This window comes from Atractosteus spatula, unplaced genomic scaffold (genome assembly GCF_055471065.1).
Source record: "Atractosteus spatula isolate fAtrSpa1 unplaced genomic scaffold, fAtrSpa1.hap1 Scaffold_33, whole genome shotgun sequence".
Classification (NCBI taxonomy): Eukaryota; Metazoa; Chordata; class Actinopteri; order Semionotiformes; family Lepisosteidae; genus Atractosteus; species Atractosteus spatula.
In genome coordinates, this window is record NW_028296861.1 from 1 (window position 1) to 11,620 (window position 11,620).

Sequence of the window (11,620 nt, forward strand, 5' to 3'; positions counted from 1 at the left end):
TGTCCCGGCGAGAGCTGTAGGATGTAGGATGTTGGATGGTACACAAAGTGTACAGAGTCCCGGTACGCTTGCCAAGATGTCATTTGGAAAAGCGCGCTGATTGAATCTGTTCGGCACACGGGTCAGGTACCACGTTCACAGAACAAACCGGTCGAATGCGACTCCGTCGTTTTGGGCTTTTAAGAGGGAAATGCAGTATTGCTTGAACTCCACTGTGAAGTCTGAAAAATAACAACGCAAAGACACAGCTCATGTCTGTAAATTGTGTTCATATGTGAGGTCTGGCACGGGATTCGTCTGTTCCGTTTCTGTTCACTACTGGTCTTTTTGGGATCCTGTTCTCCTCTGTGTTATCTGGCGCTAAATAAAGGTTGAAAGAATCTGTTTGATTTACCGTGTTTAAAAAGTCAAGACAACCACCACGCAGAGACCAACGTCTTTCTGTTCCACTTTATTCACACAACCTATTGAAGCATTTACGTGAATAGGTAAATAAAACTACCGTAGCACTATCGCAATCTTTACATTCATGTGTATAATATTCAAAACTTAACTACCATTTAAATTCGTTCATTAAATAGTTCACAAATTGTTAAACACGTGAGAGGAACAAAAACTACAGTTCCCAGGAAGCGAAACGCCCGGATGACCTGTGACCTCGCCCCAGCGCGCACAGCTTGGCTGTTGACGGTGCTCGGGAGACACCCTGTGGCAGGAGAGTGGTACTGCGGGTCAGAGAAACAACCTCCATTTTCCTCAGCAAAGAGAGGGCGACGTGTCTCCCTCTAGCGCCCAAGAGCTGCACTTCCTGCCTTGGTCGTTTCAAACTTGAAAGACGTCCTGGCTGCATATCACTGTACTGGAGTTACTGTACAGTACTGTACACACTGGGGTCACTGTACTGAGTTACTGTACAGTACACACTGGAGTCACACTATACTGGAGTTGCTGTACAGTACTGTACACACTGGGGTCACTGTACTGAGTTACTGTACAGTACACACTGGAGTCACACTATACTGGAGTTACACTGTACAGTACTGTACACACTGGAGTCACACTATACTGGAGTTACTGTACTGAGTTACTGTACAGTACTGTACACACTGGAGTTACACTACTGGAGTTACTGTACAGTACTGTACACACTGGAGTCACACTATACTGCAGTTACTCTACAGTACTGTACACACTGGAGTTACACTACTGGAGTTACTGTACAGCACTGTACACACTGGAGTCACTGTACTGAGTTACTGTACAGTACTGTACACACTGGAGTTACACTACTGGAGTTAATGTACACACTGGAGTCACTGTACTGAGTTACTGTACTGAGTTACTGTACAGTACTGTACACACTGGAGTTACACTACTGGAGTTACTGTACAGCACTGTACACACTGGAGTCACTGTACTGAGTTACACTGTACAGGTACTGTACACACTGGAGTCACACTGTAGTGACTTTGAAATGATACAGGTGGTGAAATTATAGGACCATCAGAACAACACATTGTTAATAATAATAATAATTAATAATAATCCTCATCCCCATCATCTACACAACATTAGTCATGTCTCTCTCCCCTCTCTCTCCTTTCTCTCCTGTCTGGTGTTAGTAAGATGTGATAGATACAGACTCCTCTCTCTCTCCTCTCTCTCCTGTCTGTTGTTAGTAAGATGTGATAGATACAGACTCCTCTCTCCTCTTCTCCTGTCTGGTGTTAGTAAGATGTGATAGATACAGACTCCTCTCTCTCTTCTCTCTCTCCTGTCTGGTGTTAGTAAGATGTGATTAGATACAGACTCCTCTCTCTCCTCTCACTCCATCCTCTCTCTCCTCTCTCCCTCTCTCCTCTCTCTTCTCTCCTCTCTCTCACCCTCTTCCCTCTCTCCTCTCTCTCTCCCTCTCTCCCTCTCTCTCCCTCTCTCCTCTCTCCCTCTCTCTCCTCTCCTCCCTCTCTCCCCCTCTCCCTCTCTCCCTCTCTCCCTCTCCTCTCTCTCCCTCTCCCCTCTCCCCTCTCCCCTCTCCCCTCTCTCCTCTCTCCCTTCTCCCCTCTCCCCTCTCTCCCCTCTCCCCTCTCTCCTCTCCCTTCTCTCCTCTCTCTCCTCTCTCCTCTCTCCCTCCCCTCTCCCCTCTCCCCTCTCCCCTCTCCTCTCTCTCCTCTCTCCTCTCTCTCCCCTCTCTCCTCTCTCCCCTCCCCTCTCCCCTCTCCTCTCTCCTCTCTCCCCTCTCTCTCCTCTCTCCCTCTCCCCTCTCTCCTCTCTCCCTTCTCCCCTCTCCTCTCTCTCCTCTCTCCCCTCTCCCCTCTCCCCTCTCTCCTCTCTCCCTCTCTCTCCTCTCTCCTCTCTCTCTCTCTCCCCTCTCCCCTCTCTCCTCTCTCTCCCTTCTCCCCTCTCCCCTCTCTCTCCTCTCTCCTCTCTCCTCTCTCTCCTCTCTCCTCTCCCCTCTCCTCTCTCTCCTCTCTCCTCTCTCCTCTCTCCTCTCTCTCTCCTCTCCCCTCTCTCCTCTCTCCCCTCTCCTCTCTCTCCTCTCTCCTCTCCCCTCTCTCTACACATAGTTGGATTTGGGGGCGGAGGCGCTGTTGGCGTAGTACTTGGCGCCCCCCCCCGAGCCCCCGGAGCGGACCCTGCTGAAGCAGCAGAGCAGCCCCCCGGCGAGGAGGAGGAGGCCGGCGCCGGCCCAGCCGATGAAGATGCAGGCGCCCAGCTCCTGGCGGCGCGGGTTCAGAGGGTCCTGGAAGTCCCGGATGACGCGGTGGGCCGACCAGCTGACCGGCACCAGCAGCAGCAGGCCGGCCAGCAGCAGCGCCGCGCCCGCGGCCAGCGACACCCTGGGCTTGGCGCTGTCGCTCTGCAGGCAGGTGGTGAAGTCAGCGCCCACCAGCAGCACCAGCAGCGCCAGCACGGCCAGCACGCAGGACACCGAGACCAGCGCCCGGGCCGCCTGCAGGTCCTGCCGCAGGCTCAGCATGGAGTCATAGCTCTTACACTGCTGCTGCCCGGTGCTCTGGACAACACAGGACATCCAGAGCCCCTCGTAACTGACCTGAGAGAGAGAGACAGGTCACCGACTGAGAGAGAGAGAGAGACAGGTCAGGACAGGCTCAGCGTGGAGTCATAGCTCTTACACTGCTGCTGCCCGGTGCTCTGGACAACACAGGACATCCAGAGCCCCTCGTAACTGACCTGAGAGAGAGAGACAGGTCACTGACTGAGAGAGAGAGAGAGAGACAGGTCAGGACAGGCTCAGCGTGGAGTCATAGCTCTTACACTGCTGCTGCCCGGTGCTCTGGACAACACAGGACATCCAGAGCCCCTCGTAACTGACCTGAGAGAGAGAGACAGGTCACTGACTGAGAGAGAGAGAGACAGGTCAGGACAGGCTCAGCATGGAGTCATAGCTCTTACACTGCTGCTGCCCGGAACTCTGGACAACACAGGACATCCAGAGCCCCTCGTAACTGACCTGAGAGAGAGAGACAGGTCACTAACTGAGAGAGAGAGAGAGAGACAGGTCAGGACAGGCTCAGCATGGAGTCATAGCTCTTACACTGCTGCTGCCCGCTGCTCTGGACAACACAGGACATCCAGAGCCCCTCGTAACTGACCTGAGAGAGAGAGACAGGTCACTGACTGAGAGAGAGAGAGAGACAGGTCAGGGACAGGCTCAGCGTGGAGTCATAGCTCTTACACTGCTGCTGCCCGGTGCTCTGGACAACACAGGACATCCAGAGCCCTCGTAACTGACCTGAGAGAGAGAGACAGGTCACTGACTGAGAGAGAGAGAGAGACAGGTCAGGACAGGCTCAGCATGGAGTCATAGCTCTTACACTGCTGCTGCCCGGTGCTCTGGACAACACAGGACATCCAGAGCCCCTCGTAACTGACCTGAGAGAGAGAGACAGGTCACTGACTGAGAGAGAGAGAGAGACAGAGTCAGGACAGGCTCAGCATGGAGTCATAGCTCTTACACTGCTGCTGCCCGCTGCTCTGGACAACACAGGACATCCAGAGCCCCTCGTAACTGACCTGAGAGAGAGAGACAGGTCACTGACTGAGAGAGAGAGAGAGACAGGTCAGGACAGGCTCAGCGTGGAGTCATAGCTCTTACACTGCTGCTGCCCGGTGCTCTGGACAACACAGGACATCCAGAGCCCCTCGTAACTGACCTGAGAGAGAGAGACAGGTCACCGACTGAGAGAGAGAGAGACAGGTCAGGACAGGCTCAGCATGGTTATTTTATTTTATATTACTGTTATTTTTTGTTTTTTTTTCAAGTGAATTTCATTATTTTAATTTGCTTTGGCAACACTGATTGTACCCATCGGTCATGCGAATAAAGCAGCTTGAACTGAATTGAATTGAATTAACAGGTCACACACACAGAGAGAGAGGGGTGAACGGGGGTCAGTACAGACAGACAGACTGAGAGAGAGGGGTGAACGGGGGTCAGTACAGACAGACAGACTGAGAGAGAGGGGTGAACGGGGGTCAGTACAGACAGACAGACTGAGAGAGAGGGGTGAACGGGGGTCAGTACAGACAGACTGAGAGAGAGGGGTGAACGGGGGTCAGTACAGACAGACAGACTGAGAGAGAGGGGTGAACGGGGGTCAGTACAGACAGACTGAGAGAGAGGGGTGAACGGGGTTCAGTACAGACAGACAGACTGAGAGAGAGGGGTGAACGGGGGTCAGTACAGACAGACTGAGAGAGAGGGGTGAACGGGGGTCAGTACAGAGAGACTGAGAGAGAGGGGTGAACGGGGGTCAGTACAGACAGACAGACTGAGAGAGAGGGGTGAACGGGGGTCAGTACAGACAGACAGACTGAGAGAGAGGGGTGAACGGGGGTCAGTACAGACAGACTGAGAGAGAGGGGTAAACGGGGGTCAGTACAGACAGACTGAGAGAGAGGGTGAACGGGGGTCAGTACAGACAGACTGAGAGAGAGGGGTGAACGGGGGTCAGTACAGACAGACAGACTGAGAGAGAGGGGTGAACGGGGGTCAGTACAGACAGACAGACTGAGAGAGAAGGGTGAACGGGGGTCAGTACAGACAGACTGAGAGAGAGGGGTGAATGGGGGTCAGTACAGACAGACTGAGAGAGAGGGGTGAACGGGGGTCAGTACAGACAGACAGACTGAGAGAGAGGGGTGAACGGGGGTCAGTACAGACAGACTGAGAGAGAGGGGTGAACGGGGGTCAGTACAGACAGACAGACTGAGAGAGAGGTGTGAACGGGGGTCAGTACAGACAGACTGAGAGAGAGGGGTGAACGGGGGTCAGTACAGAGAGACTGAGAGAGAGGGGTGAACGGGGGTCAGTACAGACAGACAGACTGAGAGAGAGGGGTGAACGGGGGGTCAGTACAGACAGACTGAGAGAGAGGGGTGAACGGGGGTCAGTACAGAGAGACTGAGAGAGAGGGGTGAACGGGGGTCAGTACAGACAGACAGACTGAGAGAGAGGGTGAACGGGGGTCAGTACAGACAGACAGACTGAGAGAGAGGGGTGAACGGGGGTCAGTACAGACAGACAGACTGAGAGAGGGTGAACGGTGTACCTCTGCAGTCAGGATGTTCTGGCCGGTGAAGGAGGATTGCTTCCACTGAGGCAGAGCGCAGCACACGATGGCAGCAATCAGACCAATGATCCCCAGAGCCATCGACAGGATCTGAACTCCCACAGAGCCCATCCTGCTCAGAGAGAGAGACGGGTTAATACACACGATGGCAGAGAGAAAGAGACGGGTTAATACACACGATGGCAGAGAGAGAGAGAGACGGGTTAATACACCGATGGCAGAGAGAGAGAGAGACAGGGGTTAATACACAGGATGGCAGAGAGAGAGAGACAGGGGTTAATACACAGGATGGCAGAGAGAGAGAGAGACGGGTTAATACACACGATGGCAGAGAGAGAGAGAGACAGGGGTTAATACACACGATGGCAGAGAGAGAGAGACAGGGGTTTAATACACACGATGGCAGAGAGAGAGAGAGACGGGTTAATACACACGATGGCAGAGAGAGAGAGAGACGGGTTAATACACACGATGGCAGAGAGAGAGACAGGGGTTAATACACACGATGGCAGAGAGAGAGACAGGGGTTAATACACACGATGGCAGAGAGAGGGATGGGTTAATGCACACAATGGCAGAGAGAGAGGGGGTTAGAGCATCCTCCTGGAGCACTTGATCACAGTGTGTGTGTGTGAGTGTATGTGTGTGTACTGTGTGAGTGTATGTGTGAGTGGGTGTGAGTGTTTGTACTATCTGTGTGAGTGTGTGTGTGTACTGTGTGTGTGTGAGTGTACTGTGTGTGTGAGTGTGAGTGTATGTGTGTGTACTGTGTGTGAGTATGTGTGTGTGTGAGGGTACTGTGTGTGTACTGTGAGTGTGTGTACTGTCTGTGTGAGTGTGAGTGTGTGTGTGTGTCAGTGTGAATATGTGTGTACTGTGTGAGTGTATGTGTGTGAGTGTGTGTACTGTGTGTGAGTGTGTTTACTTTGTGTGAGTGTGTATACTTTATGTACTGTGAGTGTGTGTACTGTGTGTGAGTGTGTGTAATGTATGTGAGTGTGAGTGTGTGTACTTTGTGTACTGTGAGTGTGTGTACTGTGTGTGAGTGTGTGAGTGTGAGTACTGTGTGTGAGTGTGAGTGTGAATACTGTGTGTGAGTGTGAGTGTGTGTACTGAGCATGTGTGTGTGAGTGTGAGTACTGTGTGTGAGTGTGTGTACTGTGCATGTGTGTGTGTGTGTACTGTGTGTGTGAGTGTATTTGTGTGTACTGTGAGTGTGAGTGTGTGTACTGTGAGAGTGTATGTGTGTGAGTGTGTATACTGTGTGTGAGTGTGAGTACTGTGTGTGAGTGTGTGTACTGTGCATGTGTGTATGAGTGTGTGTGAGTGTACATGTGTCTGCCAGTGAATTCCTGAGCACCAGACTGGTCAGGACAGGCCCAGTGCTGTCAGAGACACAGACGCTCATATCAAGTCAAAAACACCTGTCTGCCCCTCTGCCTGTCTGCCTGATTGCCTGTCTAACTGTTTGTCTGACTGCCTCACTGCCTGTCTCTGTCTGTCTGTCTGTCTGCCTGCCGCAATGTCTGTCTGCCTGTCTGTCTGTCTGTCTGCCTCACTGTCTTTCTGTCTGTGACCAGATCACAGGACATCTGCCCTCTGTCTGTCTGTCTGTCTGTCTGTCTGTCTGCCTCACTGTCTGTCTGCCTGTCTGTCTGTCCCACTGCCTGTCTGTCTCACTCCTCATCAGCGAGAGGATCTGGGCTACATGATGGACAGAATAGGGCTCAGACTGACCACTACATCAGACTGACCTCTCCATCAGACTGACCACTACATCATACTGACCACTTCTTTAGACTAACTTCTCCATCAGACTGACCACTACATCAGACTGACCTCTCCATCAGACTGACCACTTCCTCAGACTGACTACTACATCAGACTGACCACTACATCAGACTGACCTCTCCCTCAGACTGACCACTACATCATACTGACCACTTCCTCAGACTGACCTCTCCATCAAACTGACCACTACATCATACTGACCACTCCATCAGACTGACCACTTCCTCAGACTGACCTCTCCATCAAACTGACCTCTCCATCAGACTGACCACTTCCTCAGACTGACCTCTCCATCAAACTGACCTCTCCATCAGACTGACCACTTCCTCAGACTGACCTCTCCATCAAACTGACCACTACATCAGACTGACCACTTCCTCAGACTGACCTCTCCATCAAACTGACCACTACATCATACTGACCTCTCCATCAGACTGACCTCTTCCTCAGACTGACCACTACATCAGACTGACCTCTTCCTCAGACTGACTACTACATCAGACTGACCACTACATCAGACTGACCTCTTCCTCAGACTGACCACTACATCAGACTGACCACTTCCTCAGACTGACCACTACATCAGACTGACCTCTTCCTCAGACTGACTACTACATCAGACTGACTACTACATCAGACTGACCACTTCCTCAGACTGACCACTACATCAGACTGACTACTACATCAGACTGACCACTTCCTCAGACTGACCACTACATCAGACTGACCTCTTCCTCAGACTGACCACTTCCTCAGACTGACCACTACATCAGACTGACCTCTCCATCAGACTGGCCACTACATCAGACTGACCTCTCCATCAGACTGACTACTACATCAGACTGACCACTACATCAGACTGACCTCTTCCTCAGACTGACCACTTCCTCAGACTGACCACTACATCAGACTGACCTCTTCCTCAGACTGACCTCTCCATTAGACTGACCTCTCCATCAGACTGACCCCGTTCACCCCTCAGACTGACCACTGCAGAGACACACAGTCTCTGTATGGGCCTCTGTCAGGAGGATCAACTTGCATTTGTGTCCAGACAGCTGGATATTCAGACAGATCTCCCCACAGCTGGATATTCAGACAGATGTCACAACAGCTGGATATTCAGACAGATGTCCCCACAGCTGGATACTCAGACAGATGTCACAACAGCTGGATACTCAGACAGATGTCTCCACAGCTGGATATTCAGACAGATGTCACAACAGCTGGATACTCAGACAGATGTCCCCACAGCTGGATATTCAGACAGATGTCCCCACAGCTGGATATTCAGACAGATGTCACAACAGCTGAATACTCAGACAGATGTCCCCACAGCTGGATATTCAGACAGATGTCACAACAGCTGGATATTCAGACAGATGTCCCCACAGCTGGATATTCAGACAGATGTCTCCACAGCTGGGTATTCAGACAGATGTCACAACAGCTGGATATTCAGACAGATGTCTCCACAGCTGGATATTCAGACAGATGTCCCCACAGCTGGATATTCAGACAGATGTCACAACAGCTGGATACTCAGACAGATGTCCCCACAGCTGGATATTCAGACAGATGTCACAACAGCTGGATATTCAGACAGATGTCCCCACAGCTGGATATTCAGACAGATGTCACAACAGCTGGATATTCAGACAGATGTCCCCACAGCTGGATATTCAGACAGATGTCACAACAGCTGGATATTCAGACAGATGTCTCCACAGCTGGATATTCACACAGATGTCCCCACAGCTGAATATTCAGACAGATGTCTCCACAGCTGGATATTCAGACAGATGTCTCCACCGCTGGATATTCAGACAGATGTCACAACAGCTGGATACTCAGACAGATGTCTCCACCGCTAGATATTCAGACAGATGTCAAAAAGTTGTCCAGCTGATGCTGCCTCTGCTGATTCTGCTACCACTACAACAGAGACACAGAAAGACAGAGAGAGACGAGGACAGAGAGAGACAGACAGAGAGAGACAGACAGAGAGAGAGGAGACAGACAGGGAGAGAGAGGAGACACAGACAGGGAGAGAGAGGAGACACAGACAGGGAGGGAGGGAAGACACAGACAGGGAGAGAGAGGAGACACAGACAGGGAGGGAGAGGAGACACAGACAGGGAGAGAGAGGAGACACAAACAGGGAAGGAGAGGACACAGACAGGGAGGGAGAGGAGACACAGACAGGGAGGGAGGGAAGACACAGACAGGGAGGGAGAGGAGACACAGACAGGGAGAGAGAGGAGACACAGACAGGGAGGGAGAGAACACAGACAGGGAGGGAGAGGAGACACAGACAGGGAGGGAGAGAACACAGACAGGGAGGGAGAGGAGACACAGACAGGGAGAGAGAGTGGGAGGAACTTGTTATGAAACCCTGTTGTGGCTGCTGGCAACACCAACACACCCAGATCACTGCTGCCATGGAAACAAGTGAGACTCACTGGGGTCAAGGAAAGGATCCGAGACTGATGTCACACACAGCACAGGGGTACACTGTGACCCAGACTGGACTGGAGGGGTACAGTGTGCCCCAGACTGGACCAGTGATCTCTGGACTGCAGGGGTACACTGTGACCCAGACTGGACTGGAGGGGTACAGTGTGACCCAGACTGGAGCAGTGATCTCTGGACTGGAGGGGTACAGTGTGCCCCAGACCGGACTGGAGGGGTACAGTGTGCCCCAGACTGGACCAGTGATCTCTGGACTGGAGGGGTACAGTGTGCCCCAGACTGGACTGGAGGGGTACAGTGTGACCCAGACTGGACCAATGATCTCTGGACTGGAGGGGTACAGTGTGCCCCAGACTGGACCAGTGATCTCTGGACTGGAGGGGTACAGTGTGCCCCAGACTGGACTGGAGGGGTACAGTGTGACCCAGACTGGAGCAGTGATCTCTGGACTGGAGGGGTACAGTGTGCCCCAGACCGGACTGGAGGGGTACAGTGTGCCCCAGACTGGACCAGTGATCTCTGGACTGGAGGGGTACAGTGTGCCCCAGACTGGACTGGAGGGGTACAGTGTGACCCAGACTGGACCAGTGATCTCTGGACTGGAGGGGTACAGTGTGACCCAGACCGGACCAGTGATCTCTGGACTGGAGGGGTACAGTGTGCCCCAGACTGGACCAATGATCTCTGGACTGGAGGGGTACAGTGTGCCCCAGACTGGACTGGAGGGGTACAGTGTGCCCCAGACTGGACTGGAGGGGTACAGTGTGCCCCAGACTGCTGTGAGCACTAGTCCCAGACACTAATGATCCGGTCGATATCCAGATGAGGGTTCTGTAAAAGTGCTGTAGAGCTCAGGCGCTCATCAGCTGGGGGTCCGGTCCGGAGGGAGGGGGGTGGTGTCCAGTCCGAGACGAGCTCGCCCACCCGTTAGATGTGAGCTCGAGCACCAGCCCCTGACCGTGTCCGGGCTGGAGGAGTGGAGGAGGAGCGTGTCCTGGTCCACACGATCCCGACCGGCCCGACATCGCCTCTGGAGCGCCGTCACGTACCGGACCACCCGTTTATCACCCAGCCTGAACGTGTCTGGGCGCAGGACCCCCAGTCTCAACAGTAACGTCTCTCTTATACATACAGTACCTCTCACAGTGTAACAGACAAGACATGCTGGAATACCTTTCTGAAGTTTCTCTCGGCCTCCTGTCTCCTGTCTCCTGTCTCCGGTGTGAGAGGAGTTTGGCGCTGGGCTGTGACAGTGCAGAGAGTTTCTCTCGGTCTGCTGTCTCCTGTCTGCTGTCTCCTGTCTCCGGTGTGAGAGGAGTTTGGCGCTGGGCTGTGACAGTGCAGAGAGTTTCTCTCGGTCTGCTGTCTCCTGTCTGCTGTCTGCTGTCTCCTGTCTGCTGTCTCCTGTCTCCGGTGTGAGAGGAGTTTGGCGCTGGGCTGTGACAGTGCAGAGAGTTTCTCTCGGTCTGTTGTCTCCTGTCTGCTGTCTCCTGTCTCCGGTGTGAGAGGAGTTTGGCGCTGGGCTGTGACAGTGAGGGGGGTTTTGAAGAGGAATGTGGTGGGTGGGGTGAGGGGGGGGGGAAGGGGGGAGAGGCCACACCACCACCAGCCAGCCTGAGGCAACCACTGCAGAGGCCCACCAGCCTGGCTCAACCCAGTGACACAACAGCACAGGACAGGCCAGGACAGGCCAGGACACAGCGCAGATCAGCAGGCAACCGAGCCCAGCGACTCACCCAGCTGTGTCTGGAGAGAAGCTGGGG

General features: G+C 53.2%; 1 protein-coding gene across 1 annotated transcript; it reads right to left on the reverse strand.

The window, feature by feature from the left end:
• Positions 1-2,523: 2,523 nt before the first annotated feature.
• On the reverse strand, positions 2,524-11,376 carry cldni (claudin i). Its single transcript, XM_088909541.1, has 3 exons — positions 11,031-11,376; positions 5,574-5,706; positions 2,524-3,052 (listed from the first exon to the last, which is right to left on the reverse strand). The coding sequence occupies exons 2-3, from the start codon at positions 5,703-5,705 to the stop codon at positions 2,555-2,557; spliced, it is 630 nt and encodes a 209-aa protein (XP_088765667.1). The 5' UTR covers position 5,706; positions 11,031-11,376; the 3' UTR covers positions 2,524-2,554.
• Between the last annotated feature and the right edge of the window lie 244 nt (positions 11,377-11,620).